At 48.1% G+C, this 22,782-nt stretch overlaps 3 protein-coding genes across 8 annotated transcripts; 2 read left to right on the top strand and 1 right to left on the bottom strand.

The window, feature by feature from the left end:
• Nucleotides 1-235: 235 nt before the first annotated feature.
• LOC117218556 (nucleoplasmin-like protein) lies at nucleotides 236-4,690 on the top strand. 2 transcript variants are annotated; one of them, XM_033467056.2, is made up of 5 exons: nucleotides 236-424; nucleotides 680-795; nucleotides 1,571-1,784; nucleotides 2,176-2,252; nucleotides 2,561-2,882. In XM_033467056.2, exons 1-5 carry the CDS (start codon nucleotides 403-405, stop codon nucleotides 2,645-2,647), a joined length of 516 nt encoding a protein of 171 aa, XP_033322947.1. In that variant the 5' UTR covers nucleotides 236-402; the 3' UTR covers nucleotides 2,648-2,882. The 2 variants fall into 2 exon arrangements, with proteins under 2 accessions (XP_033322947.1, XP_033322946.1); XM_033467055.2 differs by lacking the exon at nucleotides 2,561-2,882 and adding an exon at nucleotides 3,130-4,690 and having other exon boundaries at nucleotides 238-424.
• A 138-nt stretch (nucleotides 4,691-4,828) lies between these two features.
• On the top strand, nucleotides 4,829-7,276 carry LOC117218555 (uncharacterized). Of its 2 annotated transcripts, XM_033467054.2 has the most exons (4): nucleotides 4,829-5,621; nucleotides 5,692-5,833; nucleotides 5,903-6,303; nucleotides 6,393-7,276. In XM_033467054.2, exons 1-4 carry the CDS (start codon nucleotides 5,505-5,507, stop codon nucleotides 6,597-6,599), a joined length of 867 nt encoding a protein of 288 aa, XP_033322945.2. In that variant the 5' UTR covers nucleotides 4,829-5,504; the 3' UTR covers nucleotides 6,600-7,276. The 2 variants fall into 2 exon arrangements, with proteins under 2 accessions (XP_033322945.2, XP_033322944.2); XM_033467053.2 differs by having other exon boundaries at nucleotides 5,692-6,303.
• A 605-nt stretch (nucleotides 7,277-7,881) lies between these two features.
• On the bottom strand, nucleotides 7,882-21,004 carry LOC117218550 (uncharacterized). 4 transcript variants are annotated; one of them, XM_033467046.2, is made up of 10 exons: nucleotides 20,546-21,004; nucleotides 20,021-20,439; nucleotides 18,508-18,842; nucleotides 18,212-18,277; nucleotides 15,671-15,878; nucleotides 14,872-15,123; nucleotides 14,038-14,240; nucleotides 13,490-13,581; nucleotides 12,032-12,224; nucleotides 7,882-11,914 (listed from the first exon to the last, which is right to left on the bottom strand). In XM_033467046.2, the coding sequence occupies exons 1-10, from the start codon at nucleotides 20,615-20,617 to the stop codon at nucleotides 11,589-11,591; spliced, it is 2,166 nt and encodes a 721-aa protein (XP_033322937.1). In that variant the 5' UTR covers nucleotides 20,618-21,004; the 3' UTR covers nucleotides 7,882-11,588. The 4 variants fall into 4 exon arrangements, with proteins under 4 accessions (XP_033322937.1, XP_033322933.1, XP_033322935.1 ...); XM_033467042.2 differs by having other exon boundaries at nucleotides 18,538-18,842; nucleotides 20,546-20,750; XM_033467044.2 differs by lacking the exon at nucleotides 18,212-18,277 and having other exon boundaries at nucleotides 20,546-20,750.
• Between the last annotated feature and the right edge of the window lie 1,778 nt (nucleotides 21,005-22,782).

Here is a 22,782-nt window from a genome sequence, read left to right as displayed (position 1 = left end):
TTTGATTAAAACATGACCCTCGTACGTATTTTGACATTAGCCGAGTTCCGAAAGTTGCATTCTTCCGAATAAGTCTAGTTACCGACGCATGCGCGTTGATTTTTGAAAAACGGCGGAGTTTCGTCTCTGACGTTCTGCGTGCCACCGGATCGACGCCATTTTAAGCCCCGCCGGCCAATCAGAACGTGGAACGCATTCTGGGCGCGCAAGGCCGACGTACGCGAAACGACGAAACTCATTCGCTACGCGTTCGTCTAACACGTGCGACCACTGTTCTTCGCGCAGTGACCGTTGTGCGCGCGGCGTCTTTGGCTTCTCCACTCTCGTTCGGCACGCACACTCCAAAGGGGTCTCTTCACACGTCCGCTTGACCGGGAATCCTTTAATATCAGACCGATCGTCATGGCAGAGGAATATCTCTACGGTAAATATCAGCAGCGGTGATATCGTGAGCAACGCGGCAGGATTATTTTACGTCGCTCGCGGATACTTTCGACGCTTTCAGCCGTTCGACGCGAGCGGTAACTGCCGTCGAGACGCCGGCTGCCTTTCGGCCATTGTGACCAGTCCCCATTGTCCCCGTTGAGAGGAACAAGCCAGCGATATTTTCTTTAGCTAGACCGCGACGGCAAGCATTCACTGTATTCCGTGTGCGTACTTTTGTGATTTGTGTGTTCAGGAATCACCCTCGAAGGAGCCAACTCCAGCGAGGTATGGGACCCAGAGCACAAGAACGACGACGCAGACGGCACGAACCAACATTTCGGAGCCGATCAAAAGCTTATTATCAAAATGGTAAGTCGCGTGCATCGTTGAATCATAGCCATCGCGGAACAATCGAATTTTCACTGGGACGCTTTTGCGTTAGCCGCGTGTGCATCGTTTCGCGTACTTTCCCGTACTTACTCTCTTCCGTTACGAGCGGCAGATACTCGTTAACGCACGATTCAGTCGGCAACGGTTTCTTAGGCTCGATCCACGGATGTAAATGTTCGGTCTAGTTCCTTCGATCTGTTTCAGATTTTTCCGAATCGAATAGCGTACATTTTTTCCGCCGTTCCTATTAACCGTGTAAATTTATACCACGGATATTCGGCGTCACGGCTGGTCTGGATTTTTTTACTGCGTTTTCATCCACTCTCGTTACGTTTGCGCGCGAATTTTTAACCACGATCGTAGCCTGCTCGCAAATTACGCTTCGCCTATAACCTCGCTTTCTTCGGTTTCACGAATTCGGTTAACCCCACTTTTCGCACGGGCGAATTTTCGAGAAGCGAAAAATCGCGGAGTTTGTGTTTCAGACGTTCGACGCGTCGGAAACGCGATGATTAATTTGTATTTATGTAGGGAAGCGATCCGCGGTTTCGTTTGAATATGAAAAGCTTTTGTAGACGCGTATAGATGTATGGAGGTCTTGATAGATTGTCAGCAAGTCATCTCGCGTTCGGCTACTTAAAAATACGAATGTTTATTTTTTTGAATGGAAATACCGTCGAATAGAATTTATTTAATCTTTTTAAGCAATTTTTATAATAATTGAAACAATTCAATATTTCTTTCTCTTTTGTAGGCTCTTTTAGGACCAGAGGCTAAACCTGGAGAGCTCAATGTGCTACAGGTGGAAGCAATGGGCCTGAAGGGACCCATTAAAACACCAATTGCTTTGCTGGAAATGGGAAAAACAGCACAGATTATTTTGGATCTCAGTTTTCCCGATCCACCAGTCACGTTCACTTTGGTTAATGGCAGTGGTCCTGTTCACATAGTAGGCCATAATCTTCTTGGTAAGAACGTGTGCCAGTATTATATCGAACTATAATAAATAAAATTATATAAAATAGTTAACATTATTTCAAATCGATCGTAGGTGTTCTTCGAATCTAGTTTTAATAAATAGTTTGTTTAAATTAAATACTTTAGCGTATTGTAGTTCTCAGACCTTTGGAAGGGCGATAGTTCTAATTGGACGCCTTTGTTATAATTCGTAATGTCTGCTTTTTCAACTAGAAATGATAAAGCATATATGTGGAAGGGCAGTAGCAAGTTTTTAGCATAATGATAATTATATCTAAAAAGTTAGAATTTATAATGTGTCGAGGTTGTCCTAATATTTGTTTCGAATCACTGTTTAATAATGGAACTAAATGTTAAATAATGGTTTGTTTAATTTTTTAGGTACACATATGGAGGAGTTTGACGATATGGATGATGAGATGGAGGAGGAGAACATAGACGATGACGATGATGATAAGGTATATTACGCAAATTCTAATTATTTAACGTAGATTAACTGAATGATAACATATGATAAAGTATTTTTCGATAAAAGTCAACTAACATTAAGAAGATTGTATTCGTAACTGACATTCTAAACAAGCCGAAAAAAAGTCGTGAGATATCCGAGATAAATATATGCAGAATATTTTCAATGAGAACTCTATCCGAATCTGTATCGGACCTATAAACTATCGAAGTTTATAGCGTTTGCCATATTTTAATTGTGTATGTTGTTGGAAGCAATAGTAAATCGTTTTCTACATACTAGGAATACGAATTTCAGGCACAACAAAAGAAAAGAAAGCATTCTGCAGAGGGTAAAAAAAATGGCACCAAGCGTGCCAGGATGGATGAAGCTGTAGACAAATAGAATGCTAATATTAGAATGCTGCTATACAAATATCCTCCAAAAAAAATATGAAATTTATCAAGAATCTTTTAAAGTGACGTTACTTTAATATTACGATTCGTGGGCGGGAGGGCTCTGAAGATTGTCTAAGGAATAAAAAAGAGTCGTGGATGATATACTTTCTGCGTTTGTGTTCTCATTCCATGTGTGTCTGTTTTATTTCCTTTTTGCATAATAAAACATCCCATTTTTTAAACACTTGCTTTTATTCTTTATTCGTCTCTCTTGGTACCTCATACTTTCCATTCTTGTGTTTAAAACAATTCGACATGAACGAAAAACGAAAGTACTATAGGATGTCAGTGATACAATCTTTTATTTTAAATAATTCAAAGATCTAGCAGCTTTTACGAACCGCATTTTTACCGCCTAACAATTTTTATGCTCCGCATACAGTCCGTTTCATACAAAGCTATATTCTCTTTCTGATTTTAATACATTAGGAGCCCGAAGACGACGAGGACGATGAAGATGAACCTAAAAAGAAGAATGCCAAATTAACAACTGCAGCCAAATACAAAAACCAAGCTAATAAGAACAAGAAAAAATAAGCCGCGAGCCTTAATATTATGGAAATACAACAAACTTTTAAGTTAGGCTAATAAGCGTAAGTCCATCATTATCATCCGCATTTATGCGAATCTAGTATCGTTTCATCAGATTTATCAGACGACAAACATTGCCTTCCACGTTTCTGCGACACAACTGGACCAACGGACGTAATTAGTATGATGCTTGTCAGAACTTTAGCGGAACAATATCAGGTTTTTAATAGTTCGCGGACAGTACGTTTTATTGAATAAAGCATAGCCTTTAACCAAGGGACATGAAGACGAGAAACCGTTAGTCGCCCATTCACTTAACAATTATCCGCAAGAATCGTACAGTCGAATAGCTCTCTGAACGCCTTAGAGGAATGACCTTTAAAACGCATTAGACGAGTTCTATGGGATATTAAAAGAATGTCGATCAAAAATTATTTTCTTGACTAAATTGTACGAAGTTGGAAGTTCAAAGGGCATTCCTCTGAGCGCGCTGATCGCACACAGTAGCTTGGTCCATCTTGTCGTAACGAGATTCGATCAGAAAGAAATATAAAGCCTCGTGTGATACAGACCCTCGCGGTGACGCTATCAAAAATTTATTGCTATTACCAAATAACGCAGATGTAAACATTTGCTTAGAAAGACTGTAGAGAAGACTGCAGTATTTGTAAGTAATTTTTCAATCGCGTTACATGGAAGCAATAGCAATTGTTCGATCACGTTTCAAAGGGTCTTATTGTACTTCAAGGGAAGAGGGAAAAAGAGATCTGAAGAACGCGGGATTTAAGTTTACACGATAAAAACAAGAGGAACATTTGGCCCAGTTGTTGTTAATCAAATCAGTGGAAAGCATGAACCGGAAGTACAGCGAGGTGTAATCATACTGTTTTCTTTTTTCGACTTTTTTTTTGTCCGATACCGTGTTCACACAGCGAAGCACTTCCAGTGATAACGCGGAGGTACCCTATTTCTAATGTAGCCATGTAAACGCGCGACTCAGAAAAGGAATTAATAACTAACGCCCTCGAGAAAACCAGAACAAAATGTAATATCCAAGTTGCGAAGATAACGTTCCAGTGTAATTTATTATTTTCGTGTGTACAAGATGGGGGGTGGGGAGGGAAGGGTAAATAGTCACGGAAGCCCTTGCACCAAGTGTGTTATTGATGATTGCGAACGAGAGGGGTACAATGATAATAAGGTTTCAGAATTTCAATGAAAAGAACGAAACATATTTACGTGTCATGTCTCGACATTCATTCCATTTCGATGAAAGATTACAGAAGAAGGGGGTGTTACAGGTGTACTACACAATGTGATGCTCTTTACATCAGTGTTATATGCGATAAATGCATATGTAACGCGTGTGCAAAACACACACACGCCCGTACGATTGATAAGTAGTCTGTACACCTATTTTGTACATATACGATACAATAAAAAATTTCACAACTTTTAATCAGTATTGCGACGTAATTCTTCCGCGGGCGTTCCTTTCATCGAACAGAGAGGTGCACGAATGCTATTGCGGAGAGCAGACTTTCTCGGAAGAAAATTCACCGTCGAGTCCGATCTTCGAGACTTAATGTTAACATAGTTCACGTAGGTTAAACTAAATCTAGCGTTAAGACGTCCGTGTCTTTTGTTAACGTAATTTGGTACTGGTAAAACACCACCCTTGGCAAAAAGTATTTGCAACGATAATACTCTTCGTATCATCGAAAAATTTTTTCTTTGTCATCTTCATCGATCCCATGTTTTATCGAGTTACTTAAATATTTTTTAACAAGAGCATTCGTAGTTTTATCGATGATTTCTTTCTCAAGTATCGTTCATTCTTACGTCTCTCATTTTTTCACGACATGGTCCAAACCTATCGTTCGAAAAATTTCGCTTACGATTACCAATCGAATATTTTCTGTAGGGGGTGGTATAATTAATTCGGAAGCGATCCGAAGAAATCGCTGGTTCGCACGGTTCTCGTAATAACGATTTAAAAAAACATGGCGATGATTTTTCAGATTGTAAAAAGTACATGTCCTATACTTTGTATTAAGGATCCTGAATCTGTCTGCGAATAAACACAACCTAACAAATTTGTAATTTTGGTACATAAATCTTCTTTATAAATTAAGGTTAAGCTGTTAAAACCCCGTTAGGCGGAATTACAAGCGCGCGCGCGGCACCTTATTACTTGGTGCGTCTTGGAAACATTCGTATAATGTTGATTCTCAGACACGTCGCAGTTAACATGTAATATTCGCTAATATGATATGCAGAATATCGGTTCGAAAGATAGTTTGTGTAACCGTACAGAGGAAACGATTGCCACTTGCGTAAACTCTCAATGCCGAATTAACAACGAAGAAGCATCGGATCTACGTCAGCAGGTACATAAGTGAATTGTCCTATTGTATTTTCGATCGAGCGTTTTAAGCAGAGTTTGTACGTTTCTCCAAGGTGTCGAATCTGCAAGAAACAGTCTCGTCTCTAGAGAATACCATACAACTGAAGGATGTACAGCTGCAGAATTTGCGACGCGACAACGAACGATTGTCGGCCGAGTTGAAGAAGCAACAGAGATGCGTCAGGAACATCAAACGTAACAAGGCTTGCACAGCGGACTTCGACAAGCTTATTGTAACCCTTGAATCTACCGAATTAATTTTAGAGCAGTTGGCCGACGAAAGGCTGTTCTACCAAAGGGAGAAGGATCATTTCAACGACGAGCTGCAGCGGCAGAAAATTAGGTCTGCCGGCGGGGCGACGAGGCTGTGCAAACAGAGAACAGATTTCGAGGATGCACGGAGATCCTTGGAGGAGGAGAACGAGTCCCTTAGGGAGGAGCTGTGCGAGAAAACGAGAACGACGTACAATTTGTGCATAAAGTTCCTGCGAATGAAATACGCGAAAGACTCGTTGAGGCAGAAATTGGATCAATTGTTGAAAGAGCATCTGCAGGTGATGTCGGATATGATGGAGAAGTTGGACGAAGGGCGGGGAGAGCTGAACATTATCGTGTCGGACAAGTTCCAAGAGGCTTTGCCTTTGAGCAAAGCAAAATTTCTGCAGGTGAATCGCTTCGAACAATTTTGTGTTGTCTCTGCGTAATTTTTTGTTCTATTTTAATTTTCTGATTAATTTTCTGATACGTGTGTCAGGTGGTGCAAAGAAACGCCCGATTGGTTCATGAAAACGCAACGCTAAGGATGCAGATAGAGCATCTCACGACGAACATAGAGGAACTGAAGAGTGGCATGCAGAAGCCTAAATTAATTAACATCGATGCTAAAATTATTGCCAAATTGGCCAATCGAAATTCAGCGAAATGTGGCAAGGAGACAGCAAAATGGCCGCCGTCTCAGTAAATCTATCGCCGGCTTTCCACCTTTTATGCCGTGATAAGAATTCATTTAATCTTTTTAAGGTCTTCGAATCGCCAGGATACCATCGATTCTTGCGGAGACGGTAAATTGGTATCGAAAATACGTTCGATCCATGCGGACAAACCCAAGGATACCGGACACGTCGAAATTCAAACCGACGAAACGAAAAACTGCCGGAGGGAACGTGTACGCAGTGTTCCAGAAATTGTTCACACGAAAGCTGAACGAAAATCGTCGTCGTTCTTTCAGACCGATCGTTCGAGCCATTTGCGTGACGCCTCCACGAACACATAATAGACTATAAGCATTGAAATTATTTTGTACAAATGTAAATGTTACAGATATTCTTTTGTACTTGATATTTTTGTCGAACTAGAAGACGCACGTGTATCGGCTATATATGCGTAGAGATTACTACGCAGGTGTGTTATAAGAATAGATTTGATATCCTATGTATGCTTGTGACCGAATTGCTTAGGTAAGCTACGTTATCCGTGTCCATTGAAATTTGGAAAATATACATAGGCGTACCAAGTACAAAGTGGAAGAGATTTCATTTTTCAGCGACTTATTTCCGCAATACCAGCATTAGCGCGGATATTTCGTGCTATTTCCTCGGTAAGGTGTAACGTGAATACAAATATATTTAATTATATACATATGTTTATTTTATTTTGCTAAAAATAGCGCCGTTATACACGGTGGCGATACGCTGAAACTGTTAGCCAAAATCGATCGTTGACAACGGGTCAACCAGCTTCAGAGTTTTGCCACTGCGCGTAGTGGCTCCAAATTTATATTTTACAGATTTTATGCGGTGACGCCATCTGGCGGAGAATCAGCGATATCGTCTGTCGATAATTTTGGCGAGCAGTTTCATCATTTTAACGTTAAACGGAGCTTCGGGATTTCGCCGCAAGGAGCGCCATTACCTACTTTATTCTCTAATTATTTCAATTTAAACTTTATATTTTGTTATTACAATGTGTACAGTACACTTTTCTAGACTTTTCACTAGATTCGGCGGGCTGAATAGAAAATGTTATTTCAATATTTCCCATTATCGACCATCGATCTACCAATTTATTTTCAATCGTTGCGCGCCGAACTTTTCAAAATGATTTATTAGACTAAATCAGAATAAACGGTTCTGAAATGATAACGGTGTCGCGCGACGACCTGTGTATCCGTATAGAAAAGAATCGTGAAAAAAGCAGCGTTCGAACGAACGAAAGGACGCGTGACCATGGTAGAATCGCAAATGTCAGATTTTCCTCCAGATATATTGGACATACGTACAGATATAGAAATACAAATAGAAACGAATGAAGTGTCCGTAATATGTAGTTATCGTAACGGTGTGTTGGTCGGTGTCCTGGTCATTTTGTCATCGTTCTATCGATGTCCTTTTGCGGCGTATAGACCGAGACCAGATCGAGCCGCAAAAACGAGCCCGCGATCGCGGTCGCATCCTCTTCGCCGGTCTCTCGATTCGGCGTTGAGAAACGGAACTCTCGATTTTTTGTTTTTTTGTTTGTTTTTTGTTCTAGATGGTAACGATCAATATGCAGACAACGATGTACGACGCGCTAACAAGAACAGACAATAAAATTGGCGCGGTATTACAAGGATATAATACATGACGGGCGCGCAGGTACAGGGGATAATAATATGTACGTAATAACATCGATCGAAGAAATCGCCTAATCGATAGGCTGTGGTCCGCATTGTGGGCATCCGTCAGCTTATCTGGCCGCGCGAGTTGTACGTCGTACCTGTGTGTTCGTTCCAGCGCCAGTAGCGGCGCTGGCAGCGACATCTGGCGTTAGAACAACGGTACTGGAACCTAAGAGCTACGGGGACATCGTCCGTCGGATCTTGTACGCTACTGCATGCGCACTCGGTGCACTCGTGCACCTTGGTGTAAGAATTTATCATAGCTCGCGTTCAGGCCGCATTGTCCTCGAAACTCGTATCGTGTTTCTCCAGAGTGCAACGCGGACCCCGCTCTCTCCGTTCGGACAAGAATGTTCGGCCCCTTCGCGAAAAACTGATTCGGCACAGACGCGCGCGCGCGCGCGCAACATCAATTCAATTCGATTCTCGATTCGATTCACAGCCGCCTGAAAAAACGTTCACGAAGGATTTTTCTCGAGAGTTTAAGAGTAGGTGGACGGATAATCGTCACCGAACATCTTGCCCGTAACCCCGTCGAACGGCACAAATTACATTTTATTTTCTCTACCTCGTCGCTTTCTTCTAACCTTCTTCGTTCGATTTCCTCGCACATTTCATCGTATCTCGCCTATTCGTATTCTTATTCGTTATCGGTTTGGTCCTTTTCTAATTAGATGGCTCTCTCGTTTTCGATTTTCTTTCAAAAAGAAAAACGCGAGCATATTGTGTACCTCTGGGCGCGCGGCGCGTTTAACGTCGCTGCTCTCGCTCGCGGTAACGGCCGAGGGAGTAGCAGAGGACAACAAGTTTTCCCGCTCGAAACACGTTCCGAGTGGTGGGGCGGGCGAAGGGGGGGAGGGAGTAGGAGAGGTCCGAGGGACAAAAACAGACGAATCGATTCGCCGTACGTTTGTACACAGCCGTACAATATACGCATTCGCATATCCAAAAAACGGAAGAAACGAACAGAGTGGGGGAGAGAGAGAGAGCTGCGCGCGCGGTGTCGCGCTGTTTTTTAGTTCTCCGGGACACACACGTTTCGGATTGCACGCATTCGAACGTATTTATACCAAATGCAAAACGCTTCTCTGCAAGTTCGTCCCGATCATCGTACCGCGGTTATCGGTTATACCATAAGCGTAAGTATAGAATCGAACGCGCTACGACGAGTCATGCCAAGCGTGAATATTCGTGAAAACTATTCACCGACAAATTCCCGAAAGCGATCGTGATTCTCATCCTAGACGGTTGTAACAACCTTATCGGGCTAGTCGAGCCTAGTCGAGTAAGTCTAGTCGACTCGAGTTCGTTAAGCGAGAGTCTCGTTATGTCTCTGCGTACTACGGGAGATTCCTCTATTTCGTGGGGCGATCGTTCTTTGGCTCGGGAGCAACGTGGAAATGATCTCGGGCCGAAATTCTGCTCGATCGAACCGCGTATTGCCCCGAGCGGGCGTGGTTTCCACGCGCGAGTGGGCGTGGTCTCGTTGCTCCCGCCAGAGAAACGACTCGCAGCCGTGCCGCCCGTGACGCGGAGATTTCTTTGCTACGTGTTTAAAGAAAGAGGAAGACGGAGCAAGTTGTAGAAAAAGCGAGAGACAAAGAGAGAAGGTGGAAAAGAGAGAGAAAGATAGAGAGAGAGAGAGAACGAACGAGAGACAGATAGATCAAAGTGCTTGAAAGATCGAGTAGCTGAAATCGTCGACGACCGTTGTACAATTCGGACCAGTCTCCTGGGATGCGCTGTTCAGTGCAGAAATTACATGCGTACGTTGTGCGCGCTAAAAAATCTCGCGCAGGAATGTCGTCGAACACTCGCGATAGAATCGCGACAAGTTTGCGAGACAAATTTGAACGGAAGCTACATACCTTCGCACCGTGCCTTGCTCGAAAAAAGCGTAGGACCGATGTCTCGGTCGACCCATCCGTTTCCAACGCCTGCCGCGACAGCGGGGTAAACGCGTTTCCCTCGCCGATAGAAACGATCCCTTCCTATCAGACGCGAGTGCGCGCGCAGGCTACGGCGGCGTCGAGGGCTACGCCGCTCGACCGCCGTCGGTAAGTGTCGTAGAAGCGCGGAGACTACGGGCGCGGCGCGTGGAACGGTAACGGCCGAACAGTTCCGAGCAAGGCGCGGCGGCGCGTTCTACGCGACGGTGAAATAATTTTCGTGCGCGCCGGAGCGCCGCTCGGCTCGAAACTTCTGTACAGGCAGAAATAGGAAACGGTAAACCGAGATGCGTATACTTCCAAGCACGAGCGTTCTAATTCGCGAACTAGAACTGTTCCCAAACTACCGAATATACTCGCTATATTTTGTTTGAAAACGTGCAACGATGGACGTAGTAGCGGTAATCGAAACGGTTTACGTTTTACCTACGGAAAACAGTCCTACACGGCTCCCGAGAAGCGCGAATCGTTCGGTTCGGTTTACTCGCGTTTGCATCGGCACGATCGGACACAGTAAACGACATCGAACAATCGTGAAAGGAGGAAGAGCACGATCGGGGAAAGTGAAACAGCGATGGAAAGCGCTAACAAGACCGCGTTTCCTATCGTCAACGTTGCTCTCGCTTCGAGCGAAACAACGCGGTCGAAAAGTATGTATTCGTCTCGCGGCACGAACGCGCGGCGAGGGATCCGACCGCGTCGGACGCGGCGGCGGTCGGTCTCGCGCGAAGCACGCGTTTCTCTCGTTCCGAATCGAGACGAGTCTCGGTTTGCAAAGGGTCCCAATGAAAAAACACGGTCGCGCGCGTGCGCCGGTGTTCTCTTTTTCTTGCGTTTTTGCTCGCGTGCAGAAGGAGCGCGCGAATGCGTGCGTGCGTGCGTGCGGGCGGGCGTGCTTTGCTCGCGTACAAATTCCCGTGCGTCCACGGCGAGTACTCGCGAGTACGCGCGTCGCGTTTGTACACACGGGCGTCGAATATACAAGTGTAAAATCTCGATCGATCGCATCGATCCGAGTATCCCGTCGACGGCAAAACGGCCGTCCGTCGACGACGACCGGACGCGTTCGAGTCGTATAAAGTAGTGGTCGTGAAAAACACGTTTGCATCTGTGTACAACAGCGGACTCGTTTAGCCGATTACGACGCCTATGCGTCGCTTCGATTTTCCGGCGTTCGAGCATCGCGATTATTTCGCCAACGAGCTCGTCGTCGTCGCCGCTCGCATTCTTCTCTTCGTTGATCGCGTCGAAACCGGGAAGAATCGTCGTCGTCGGCGAATTGGATCGGCGATGAGAACAAAGTCCCCAAGGTCGCGGACCTTGTCCGCAGGATTCCGCGGAGAAGTTAGAGTACGTGCAGGTTCTCGCAGCTCTTCGACTTGCTGTCCCTCGCCCATACTTTGCCGAGCAAGTTCCGCACCTTCAGACTCGTGCTGGTACGACTGCCGCGATACTTTTTCGGCGAGTTGTTCTCGGAGCAGGAGCCCAGCGGCGATTTGCTGCGGTTCTTCCTGGACCTCTTCCGGAACAGGTCCCTCGCCCTCTCGGGATTCTCGAGCTTCAGCCGGATCTGCGTCAACAGGCCGACCAACAGCTCGTCGACGTTGTGGTTGATCATGACGGACGTCTCGATGAACTTGCAGTCGTAGGACGTGGCCATCGACTTTCCTTCTGCAACGGGGACAACGATGAGCGAACACGGATGATCGTTGGCTTCGAACGGTTAACGCGAGAACGTCGCGGAATTTATCGGAAGGCGAAATTTATCGGCGAAAAGAGACGACTCACCCGCGGTCGAGACCAACCGGCTGCGCTCGAGATCGACTTTGTTGCCGACGAGGATCACCGCCCTTGCGGAGACGTGGTCGCTGCGCCAGAGAGTTTGTAGAACCGCTTCGGCGACTCGCACCGAGGCCCGGTCCGTCGTCGAGTAGACGACGCAGTACGCGTGCGGCTCGTACGTCGCGATGCACGTTTCCGGCTGCGAACAGAAACTCGGACTCAGTTCCGGCACAACCTGTATACGCCACCGCGTTTCGTCGACTTAAGGATTAATAACCTTTTAGGTACGGCTGAATTCTGCGCGAGGCTATTTCTCTGGACGATAGAGTCTGATACTGTATATACAGGGTGTCCCAAAAATGTCTCGCAATCCGAAAGTGGCGGGTTCCACAGGCCATTCGAAGCAACTTTTTCCTTTACAAAAATGTTCTCCGAGGCACCGTTAACGAGTTACAACGAAAAACAGCGACCAATGAGAGGCGAGCTCGGCTGGCGCGAGGCGACCGAGCCAATGAGCGGACTTGGGCTTCGCGCGCTGGTTGGCTGGGCCGCCTCGCGTCAGCCGTACTCGATTCTTATTGGTCACTGTTTTTCGTTGATAACTCGTTAACGGTGCCTCGGAGAACATTTTTGTAAAGGAAGAAGTTGCTTCAAATGATCCGAGGAACCCGCCATTTCCGGATTGCGAGACATTTTTGGGACATCCTGTAGACCGTTGTAAATCGATGCGAAGACAAAAGAAGTGTGAAACGATGCATACGAAGACGATTATTTGGCTCAAATGATGAGCGAGCGAGCTACTAGAGCAAGCCACTATAGTGGCGCGTCGTCCAGAGAGATGACATCCGCGAAAGCCACTATAGTGGCGCGTCGTGCCTAAAAGGTTAATTTGATCGTTCGCATTTTTGGCCGGTCTTGTCTCTCGGCTCGTTTCGGTCCAGCTCGCGGAGTCGCCGCAGGCGCGCAGACCTGCAACGCGTGTAACCGCGCGCAAGGCTGCTGGACCGTAGCGATCCTATCGAGAGCCCAGGCACCGGGGCTTGATCGATCATCGGTCCCCGTCAACAATTTACACGGTCGACCGGTCCCGTTACGGCTCGATGCTCGTCAATCGTTCCTCGCGATGGTTCGTCGAGCTGGACTAACGCGCTCGCTCGACGACGCGCGATGCGCCCTCGACACCGCCTTTGCTCGCTTTGTTAAACGTGTGTTACACCTTTAACTCCAAATTATAATATATCGATTAAGGGACGATAATTTATCGAAGGGACGGGCGTGGAGCAGGATTTGCGTGCGCGATCGGTGCGCGGAGGTTCGACGGCCGGTCGTTCGAACGATCGTCGTCGAAACGAGCTCGGTGAAAAGCGTGATCGGTCGGTGGGTTTGCAAGCCGGTACGTATCCTCTTGTGGTTTGATCGGCGAGTATCGGTGCACCGTCGCGACACTCCGATGTCCACACTCACCGTCATCTCGGTGCTGGTGTGATCGATGAAAGTCAGCTCAGACTCCTCCCCGGCCAGGAGCACGCTCACCGTCTTCTCCCCGGACTCGTCGTCTGCCGGAAACGAACAAACGACAGCTCGAGTTCTCAGAGTCGAAATTATTGGGTTGGGGAATAAGTTCGTAGCGTTTTTATATTTTATTTTATTTTACAACGATCTTTTGCCGTTCGACAAAGCGTATAATGTTCGTTCGATAGAGCTTTTTCTGCTCTACGAAACTGTGCTAATCGTCCTTTTGAGTAATTTAATTTTTTATTACTTCTGACGCTTAGATTAATATAATATTATATTAATTATTATAATATGATATTATATTATATTATATTAATTATAATATTAATATTATATATATTTAGTTATACACTTTGTATACACGAACAGCAAAAAATCGTTGTAAAATAAAAGAAAATATAAAAACGCTACGAACTTATTCCCTAACCTAATATTATTATTATTATTATTAATATTATTATTACTCGCTGCGACAAGGTCGCCGCGATACCACTCACCGATCGAGGTGTCGTAAGCGTGCAGGTATTCGGAGGTCATGAACTGCGAGACCAGCGAGCTCTTGCCGACGGCCGGAGCGCCCAGCATCAGAACATGGTACGGCGTTGGTCCCTGAGACGCGCTGCTCTCCCTCGAGCTGGCCAGCGATCCCGCCGCCGAGTTCCTCGCCGAGCCGGGGTACGAAGCGGTCAGGTGTTCCGTGCTGCACCGCCGTTGGTGGCCACGCCGAAAGAGAGCGACAAAAGGACGGAAGAAAAAAAGAAAGAAACAAGCATGTAATAAAAGATGCCGGGGTTCCGGCAGCTAGTTTCGCAAGAAAGCTCGCAGAAGCTTCTGGCGCTTCTCTCTTATTCGCGGAGCTTGGTTCGTCGTCCTTGCTCGTCGACGATATCGAGAGAGAATTCGTTTCGGTTCTCGACGGATCAATCGAGAACGATCGCGACGAGCACGGGCCGGCGTCGCGGCGACGTGTTCGCGATTCTCTCTCTGTCTCTCGGGCAGCGTCGCCGGGTCCACCGATGATGTCGTCGTGTTGCCGTGGTTACGTCGACGTTTCGATCCCGCTCTAAAGCCCAACACGTGCGTCTACGTCGTCTACATATAGAGACTGTCGAAGCGTACGTAAACTCACGCGTTCGATATAAAGTAGGACCACGTGGTGTCTTCCTCCGCAGGTTCCCGTTTTCCTTCCAGCTCGCATCCCGAATTTCGTCGCCTCCGATTCGCGGGTCTAAACACGCTCTCTCTCTCTCTCTCTCGCTCGCTCTCTCTCGCTGCACGTTCTCGACAACATCGAAGGAGCACACGTGGGTGGGGACCGAGGAAAGTCTCACCTCGAGTTGCTCGAAGCGACGCTATTGTTGGACCGGGATCTCCGACTCTTGAGGGAGTCGCCTCTGTTTACCACCCCTTTGGCGGTGATACTGAAATGTCTCTGCCTGTAGTACTCCTCCTCGACGCCCGTGTTCGGCATGCTGGCGACCCTCGATCTCTGTTGCGGAAGACACAAGTAATTTGGCCGGCCGGACGAACGGCTGCCGGGCGTTTTCACCGACTGCGACCTGCTGTGGTGCGGGCTACCGTATCTGCAGCAAAAGGGGTGCGTCGTGTTTCATTTAGTTATCCGCGGGCCGAACGATTCGATCGCGACGGCTACGCGCAAGTGGGCCGGATCGAAGATTTTAGTGATTTTTTTTCACGAAAACCTAATTTTCTCGTATCGATTTCCAGTCGATTTTTATTGCTCGTTGAACGTCCATTACCCTCGAAAGTGGAAACATTAATAAAAATTATCGTAAATTGTAATAGACAGGATAATTTAAAGTTGAACATTTCGAACGCTATATTTGATGCCAAAGAATATGCTTCTTTTCCTCGCAATGTCCCGACGAACCTAATTGATTTTTCTTCCTTTGCTCTCTTTTTTAACGTTAGGAGAAAAAGCGTAAATTAAGATTATCGTATCCTATATATGAAAAATATAATGTTCAATAAAATAGAAAAAGTGCAAAAATTCTTTACTTTCGGCAAGGAATATCTTTCGCTCTCGAATCGCTCTCGCGATTGCCCGCGGGGGGCCGAACTTGGCCACTTCCCGTGGCCAATGTTCACGAAATCGCTGGCCGAACGAACCTCATCTCGAAGTCGTGTATCTCCTGCAACGTCAACGTGTTCGCGACGTCCAGCAGCTGTCTCATGTTCTCTTCGCGGCGTCTGACGTCCACCTCCGGGTGCAAGAGGATGGTCGCTGCCCCGGTGGACCCGTCCAGCGACAGCGACGGCTGCTGCACCACGATCGTAGCCGCCTGCGTGGTTCTCTTGCTGCCGGCCGTGTTGCCCCCTTTTCGGCATTTAGAAAAGCAAAGATCCGTTACCTCGGTCCGTCCCGAACGGTTCCCGATCGTACGCTGCGAGTTACCAAAAGACCTCCGAGCACCGGACATCGCGAGCGATTCTCTCGCGTCTTTAATCGACCTTTTTTTTATCCGTCCGTCGCGTCGACGAACACCGACAACCGGACTCTATCGCGTCCGCCAAGCCCCGTTTCCGGTGCTTCGCGCTACCCTTTGCGCGCCTTTCGGCCGCCCTTTCCGCGCACCCTTTGCGCTCCCATTGCGCTCACCCTGCCCTTTGCTACTACCTCCTCTCGATCCCTGTCTCTCGAACCTCTCGATCGATCAATTGATCGCGAAAGTTCGACGACGGTTCACCTTCGGCCCAGTCCTCCCCTCGACCACCACCCTCTTCTTCGTCACCTCCTTCCTCTCGATCGCGATCTTCCTCTCGTCCGCCTCTCGTTCGTCATCCTTCTCGTCCTGGTTCGCCTCTCTGTCGCCAACGTTTCGCAGTCTACGCGTAGCTCGATCGATCTCGCAGTCTACTCTACGGCCGGATCGACGCTCTCGGGGAGACTGCAGAGAGCGAGATCGCGGGATCGCAGACAAGCAGACTTTCTTTTTCTTTTTTCTGGGTGCTCGACCGATGAGAAACGTACGATGCCGGGAGAGTCTTTCTCGCAAGGTGCCAAAGAAGCTTGTCGGAAAAAACATACGCGTGTGCGTTCTTTTTTTTTTTTTTTTTTTTTTTAATTAGTTCTTTTCCAAACAGAATTGCCGCTCGAGAAGATTGTGGTTCAGCTCACAAAGAGAGAATGGAAGACGAATTCGGTATAATTTCGAGCGGGAAAATATTGGGCCGTGGTGTGTTTCGTTTTCTTTTTATTTTTTTCGTTTTCGTTTTCTCGTTGCTCGCGTTGCGTGCTCGTCTCTCTCTATGGTCCCCGGTGAACACAACGAGACGAGAAAGAACGATGGAGAACATCTTGGACGAACGAGCACGAGGGGACAGAGGACACACGGGAGGGCGAAGAGGAGGAGACGAGATTGCGAGACTGGGAAAAATCGGTCCGCAACGCGCGCGATCAACGATCCTGTGCTCCGAACGGAGCGCGGCGGCAATTCGGTGGAATCTGCTACGGCAAACGAAGCGCTATCAAACTACTACTGTTAACATCGACTAACGGCGACAATCGGTAGAAAACATGCGCTGCTCGGGACTGAAACGCATCGACTCGAAAAAACAGCTTCCGACAGAATAGAACTACGCTTTGCTATATAAATTGGAGATATATATATAATATATATACAGGGTGTCCCGAGAATGTCTCGCAATCTGGGAGAGGATGATGCCTGAGATGATTCGAAGCAACTTTTTCCTTTGCGAAAATGCGATCCGCGGCTCCGTTTACGAGTTATTAGCGAAAAACGGTGGCCAACGAGAGGCGAGCTCGGCCGGCGCGCGGCGGCCCGGCCAACGAGCGCACGGAGCTCGGTTCCGCCCATTGGCTCGGCCGTCTTGCGCCAACTGATCTCATTGGTCATCGTTTTTCGTTGATAACTCGTAAACGAAGCGTCGAAGAAAATTTTCGCAAAGGAAAAGGTTGCTTCAAATAACCCCAGGAACCTCCCATTTCCGGATCGCGAGACATTTTCGGGACACCCTGTATATATATTCGAGCGAGTGTGGCCTGTGGCAAGTGACGGCTCTCCTCTCCTCTCTCGATCCATCGAGCACGCTCCCCGCAAGTTTTCGCGCGATCGTTCGTCGGAGCGATCGATCGCGCAAAGACTCGACGAAGACGCGTCGTCGTTATCTTCCGATCAACGAGCAACAACAACGATTTGATTGCGGCGCGATCGAGGAGAGAGAGAACCGTGCGGTCAACCGGAAGAGTTAAGCACAGAACGTAAACAGGAAGGAAGACGCGAGAAATCCGAAGGGACGGAGAGAGAGGTGCGAGATGAGCTCAAAAAAGAAAACGATAATCGTTGGTGGTAATCGACACACGACGCACGACACACGACGCGCGACACGCGGGTGTTCTCGAGTGGATGCAAACACAGGTGTGTAAAAAAAGCCATGGAGCAAGAAACGAACGTTACGAATCGTCGAGTGTGTGTGTCCCGTCCGCGTCTCGTCTACACACAAGATCCGCTACGCCGAGAGAGAGATCGCCGAACGGTTGTTCGCGAAATCGGATCGTGAAAAAGCGATGGATCGAATTCGCCGATTCGCTGGGAATCGAGAGCGATCGCGTCGAGATCCGGATTCGGCGATCTCTCTCGATCGCGTTAGGAATCTCGAAGCACAACTCGAGCACAACCAACAGTATACCTATTGCGCAAAACGGGAAAAAGAGCCTGACCCATGAATGAATGGTCGAAACGAGGGGATGAGATTCTGAAAGAAAACAACAACAATTGATTTTCTTAACGAGAGAACAAACGTTGTGCACGGGCTTTCGAATCGTTTTTCTCTATACAGCCCGCTATACATACAGCCCCCGGCTACACCGAAGAAGAGTCGGCTCTTTCTTATCTACCTCGCGGTCATCGGTAAATCGGTCCTACGGTGTCGCAACTATGAACGCGTCCTCGCCAAAAGCACCCCGGATTACACACGATAGTTACCGTGCGCGGATCTCGATCGGCCCCACTCACCGGCGCCTCTTCCACGGATCTTGCCGGCCGGTGGTCCGGTCCTACCAGGAGGACCATCGGACGACGGTCTCTCGTTGCTGGCGCAAGCGCCGACCAGCGATATGTCCAGCGGGTTCGTGGTCACGTTCACGCTCGGCTTCCTCTGGCCGTGCTTGCCCTCGCTGAACGAGTTGTGGTTCCGCCGTGAGTAGGATCGGTCGGAGGACGGGCCGGTGTCCTCGCGCGCCTTCCCGACGATCAGGGTCAGCATCGGGTTGAAGTCGGGGTCCGGCTGGCCCGCGTCCACCGAGCCTCTCACCGGGGTGCTGCAAGAGAACGTGTCGTCGGATGGGAAAGTCGAACGGCGGGGGGTGGGCAGGAGGACCGAGTTATATATAATATAATATAATATATAAATATAATATTTAATATATATATAAAATAATAACATATAATAAAATATATAAATATAATATTTAATATATATAATAATAACATATAATAAAATATATAAATATAATATATAATATATATAATAATAATATATAATATATAATATATTAGGTTGACAAGGATGAAATTTGTAGTTAATAATATTGCCAACTTCAACAATTTATTATTAGACATTGGCTTAATATTTTACCGTTCTGTTTTTTTTATTGGAAAGTTACAAATCTCGCTTGTTTAAAGAAATTATTTTAAGCTCTAAAAAATATCGAAAACTTTTTTAAAAATTAATTTTGATGAAAATGAAACGGTCGAAAATTCGCACTATTATGAAGTACGAGTTCTCACGTGGAACTACGAAATAGACGCGTGAAACATTAATAGTGTGTTTGGCTCTAGTGTAACTAAACAGCAAACAGTGTCAAATTGATTCGCCAAATTTCGTACAGGTTATTTTGACCTCGCAAATGAACCACGCGGTTGCTCAGAATCAAAGGTTATCATACCTGTCTAGCGCAGGTGAGATCCGTTATGATTTTATGAAACCTGGCTCACCGATCACAACAGAAATATACTGCAACCAACTGGGCGAAATGATGCAAAAACTTGAAGAAAAACAACCTAGACTGGTCAACGAATCGACTCCCATCTTATTGCATGATAAGTTAGATTACACACTGCACAAATGACCGTGGCAAAACTACAGGAATTGGAGTTGGAACTTCTTCATCATCCTCCGTACCTCAGACCTAGCCCCCACTGTCTATCACTTCTTCCACAATTTGAACAATTTCTTAATAGGAAAACAATTTAATTCCGACAATGCCGTAAAACTGGTCTGCCAGGAATTCATTGACTCTCGTCCGCCAGGGTTTTATATCGCCGGCCTAAACAACTTGCCGCTTAAATGGCAAAAGCGCATAGACAATATGGGTGCATACTTCGATAAATAAAATAATTCCTCGTATTTGTAAGTCACGAAGCAACTTCGCCTTCTTTTCTACAAATTTCATACTTGGACGACCTGATATAACCGACCGTCTCGAAGAGGACGAACCTGAAAAAGTCGGTCGCGCGGAGGTCCGGCAACGGGGGGGTGCGACCGGAGGAAGGCAACCTGGGCGCGTTGTTGTTTTCGAGATTGTTGGCGGCCAGCATGGCCGCGGCGACCGGTGGACCGTCCACGTCCTCGAGGAGGTTCGAGGTGCTCGACACTCGGACCTCGAGGCGGGCGGTGATCTCCGATCGCGCGGCAGCGATCGATATATGGCCCGTGGCCGTGGCTATGCACGGCCGATCCACCTGGGAATACTCGTCGATCGGCAAAAACGACGGCGGCGGCGGTGGCGGAGGCGGTGGCGGCGGAGCCGGCTCGGGCGTTGGAGCCGCCGGCAGTGGAGCGGGCGGTGACATCTCCGAGGGGATGTCTATCAGATCGAAACTATCGTCCGGCTGTTCTCCGTCCGTGGTGGTCACCTGCGGTCACAGTTTTTTTTTCTCTCTCGAGCAAAGCCGACGCGTGCGTGTGTGTGTGGTCGAGGCGCGCGTTCGAGGCCGCTCGGTTATCCTAGCGCGATCTTACCATCGTGAGCATGGTGTTGGCGCTGTCGGTGCTGGTGTTGATCGTGGTCTCGGACGCGGTGCTCGATCCCATGACAACGACCTTCGGCACGCTGCAGCTACTGCGGCTGCCGCCGGTAGACTTGAAGTGCAGTCTTCGCAGCGCGGATGTCGCGTGAGACAACAAATCGGTATCGCGGATATTCTCGGTCCCATTGTGCCGATGCGAAGAGCCGCCTGCACGCGACGCCTGTGACTGCGACTGCGACTGCGACTCGGATCCCTCCGTTTCCGCCGACGCCGCCGCCGCCGTCGCCGCCGCCGCCGCCGCCGCCGCCGCTGCTGCCGCTGCCGTTGTCACCGACGCCGACGCCGACGCCGACGCCGACGCCGAATCGGTCCCGTTGCTGCGCGAACCGCCGCCGTTCCTGTTCCCGTTCCTGTTGTTTCGTCCATTCGCCCCGCGGCCGTCCAAACAGCCCTGCTTCGGGGGGAACCAAGAGTACACACATGCAGAAGAAACGTCGCCGCGCGTCGAAAGATCGACTCTCCCTCGCGCGTCCGATTGATTCTAGCTCGCTCTCTCTCTCTCTCTCTCTCTCTCTCTCTCTCTCTCTCTCGCATACTCACGTGGTTCTTGTGTTCCGGGGTGGAGGACGAGTTCTGTGCGTTTGGCAGAGAACCCCCCGTGGGGGTGCAATGCCGCAATCGCGCCAGGGCCGTACGAAGCCCCTCCGTCACGAGGCTCTTTTAGTCCAACTCGTTCGTGGCTCCTCGCGCCTCGTCCGACCTCCTCGGGCTCCTCAAGTTTTCTCTCCGAGTTCCCCTAACGAGTTTTCTTCTCCGATACGTCCGGCCGATCGCCCTTATCCCGGTCCCCTTTGACCGATTCGCGCTTCCCTCGACCCTCCGGCGCTCTCTTCCTCCTCCTCCTCCTCCTCTTCTTCCTCCTTCTGGAGGATATCTTGCCCCGTTCCACCCGTTCCACCGACAAATTTCGACGACGACGACGACGAACGAACGTGCCCTCCCTACGTCCTTTGACTTCCAAGTGTCGCGACCCCGACGGTGACTGACATTTGGAACCCCAGTCGTACGTACGGTCTTCTAGCCGAGTTGCGCGTTAATCGCTGTGCGTAGTTCACTGATCCGTCCTGTCTCGAACTTTGACCCTCGCGTACTCTTCATCCCGTTTCTGTCCGACTCCTTCGTCCCACTCTCTCCTCTCTCTATATATATATCTATCTATCTATCTATCTATATTTCTCCCTCTCTCGCGCAAAAGGTTTCCGCGTTCGAAACGGACGCGAGACCTCGCAGACGCTCGATCGTCGAAGCTGTGTCTACAATTGCGAGAAACATGGTCGCGGGATTAGAATCAGTTACGAGTCGAATCGAATCGAATCGAATCGAATCTAATCGACTCGATATATCTCGGTCAACGAATCGATCGACCGGGACATACCCGGGGCATCCGCGGGAAACCGGAATGCGATATTCGCGGAAGCGTGAAAATTCTGCGGAGCCCCCTCCCCCCTGTCCTCCCCCCGCCGATCATTGATCAAACGGGAAGCGGGGCTCTCCCGATCGAATTGCCTAGAAATATCCTTCCTGTTTGCCGATACGAGCACGTCGTATATCGTATATCGTATATCGGCCGGCGCGATCGATAATTTCACGCTGGTTGCTAAACGATCAAACGACCGTGTCGAAACGGAATCTAGGTAGAAAGGTCGCGCTCTCGGCCGAAACGCCCGGTGTCCGGGTCACCGACGATACCGGCGCGAGATCCCGACGACGACGACGACGACGATTTTTTTCGTTCGTCGTATCGGCCTGGTAACGACGGTGCTCTCTCCGATTAGCGATCGAACGTCGTCGAAGCCGCTCGGAAAATTTCGCGACCGTTCCATTTGTTTTGTTATCTACTAAAAACAAAATACATGTTCCATCGGATCGGACGATTCGCACCGCGCGACTAATATATGATATATATATGTAGACTAGATTATATATATATATTATATTATTATATATATTATTATATTAGATTATATATATATAAGTAGTAAGATAGTCGGTGCGAATCGTCCGATCCGATGGAACATATATATATATATTACACGGAGAGCGTTTATCAGCTATCGGATACCTCTCTCTCGAAGACGTCAACAATGCGGCCGTAGGAGCACCGCAGGGTATAAAAGGCGACGCGCGGCGCGGTACCATTGTTCTCTCGGGTGGCCGAGAAGTAATTGC

Source organism: Megalopta genalis, chromosome 7 (assembly GCF_051020955.1).
Source record: "Megalopta genalis isolate 19385.01 chromosome 7, iyMegGena1_principal, whole genome shotgun sequence".
NCBI lineage: Eukaryota > Metazoa > Arthropoda > Insecta > Hymenoptera > Halictidae > Megalopta > Megalopta genalis.
The sequence above is the reverse complement of the archived record's forward strand: the minus strand, read 5'-3'. Positions and strand labels throughout refer to the sequence as shown.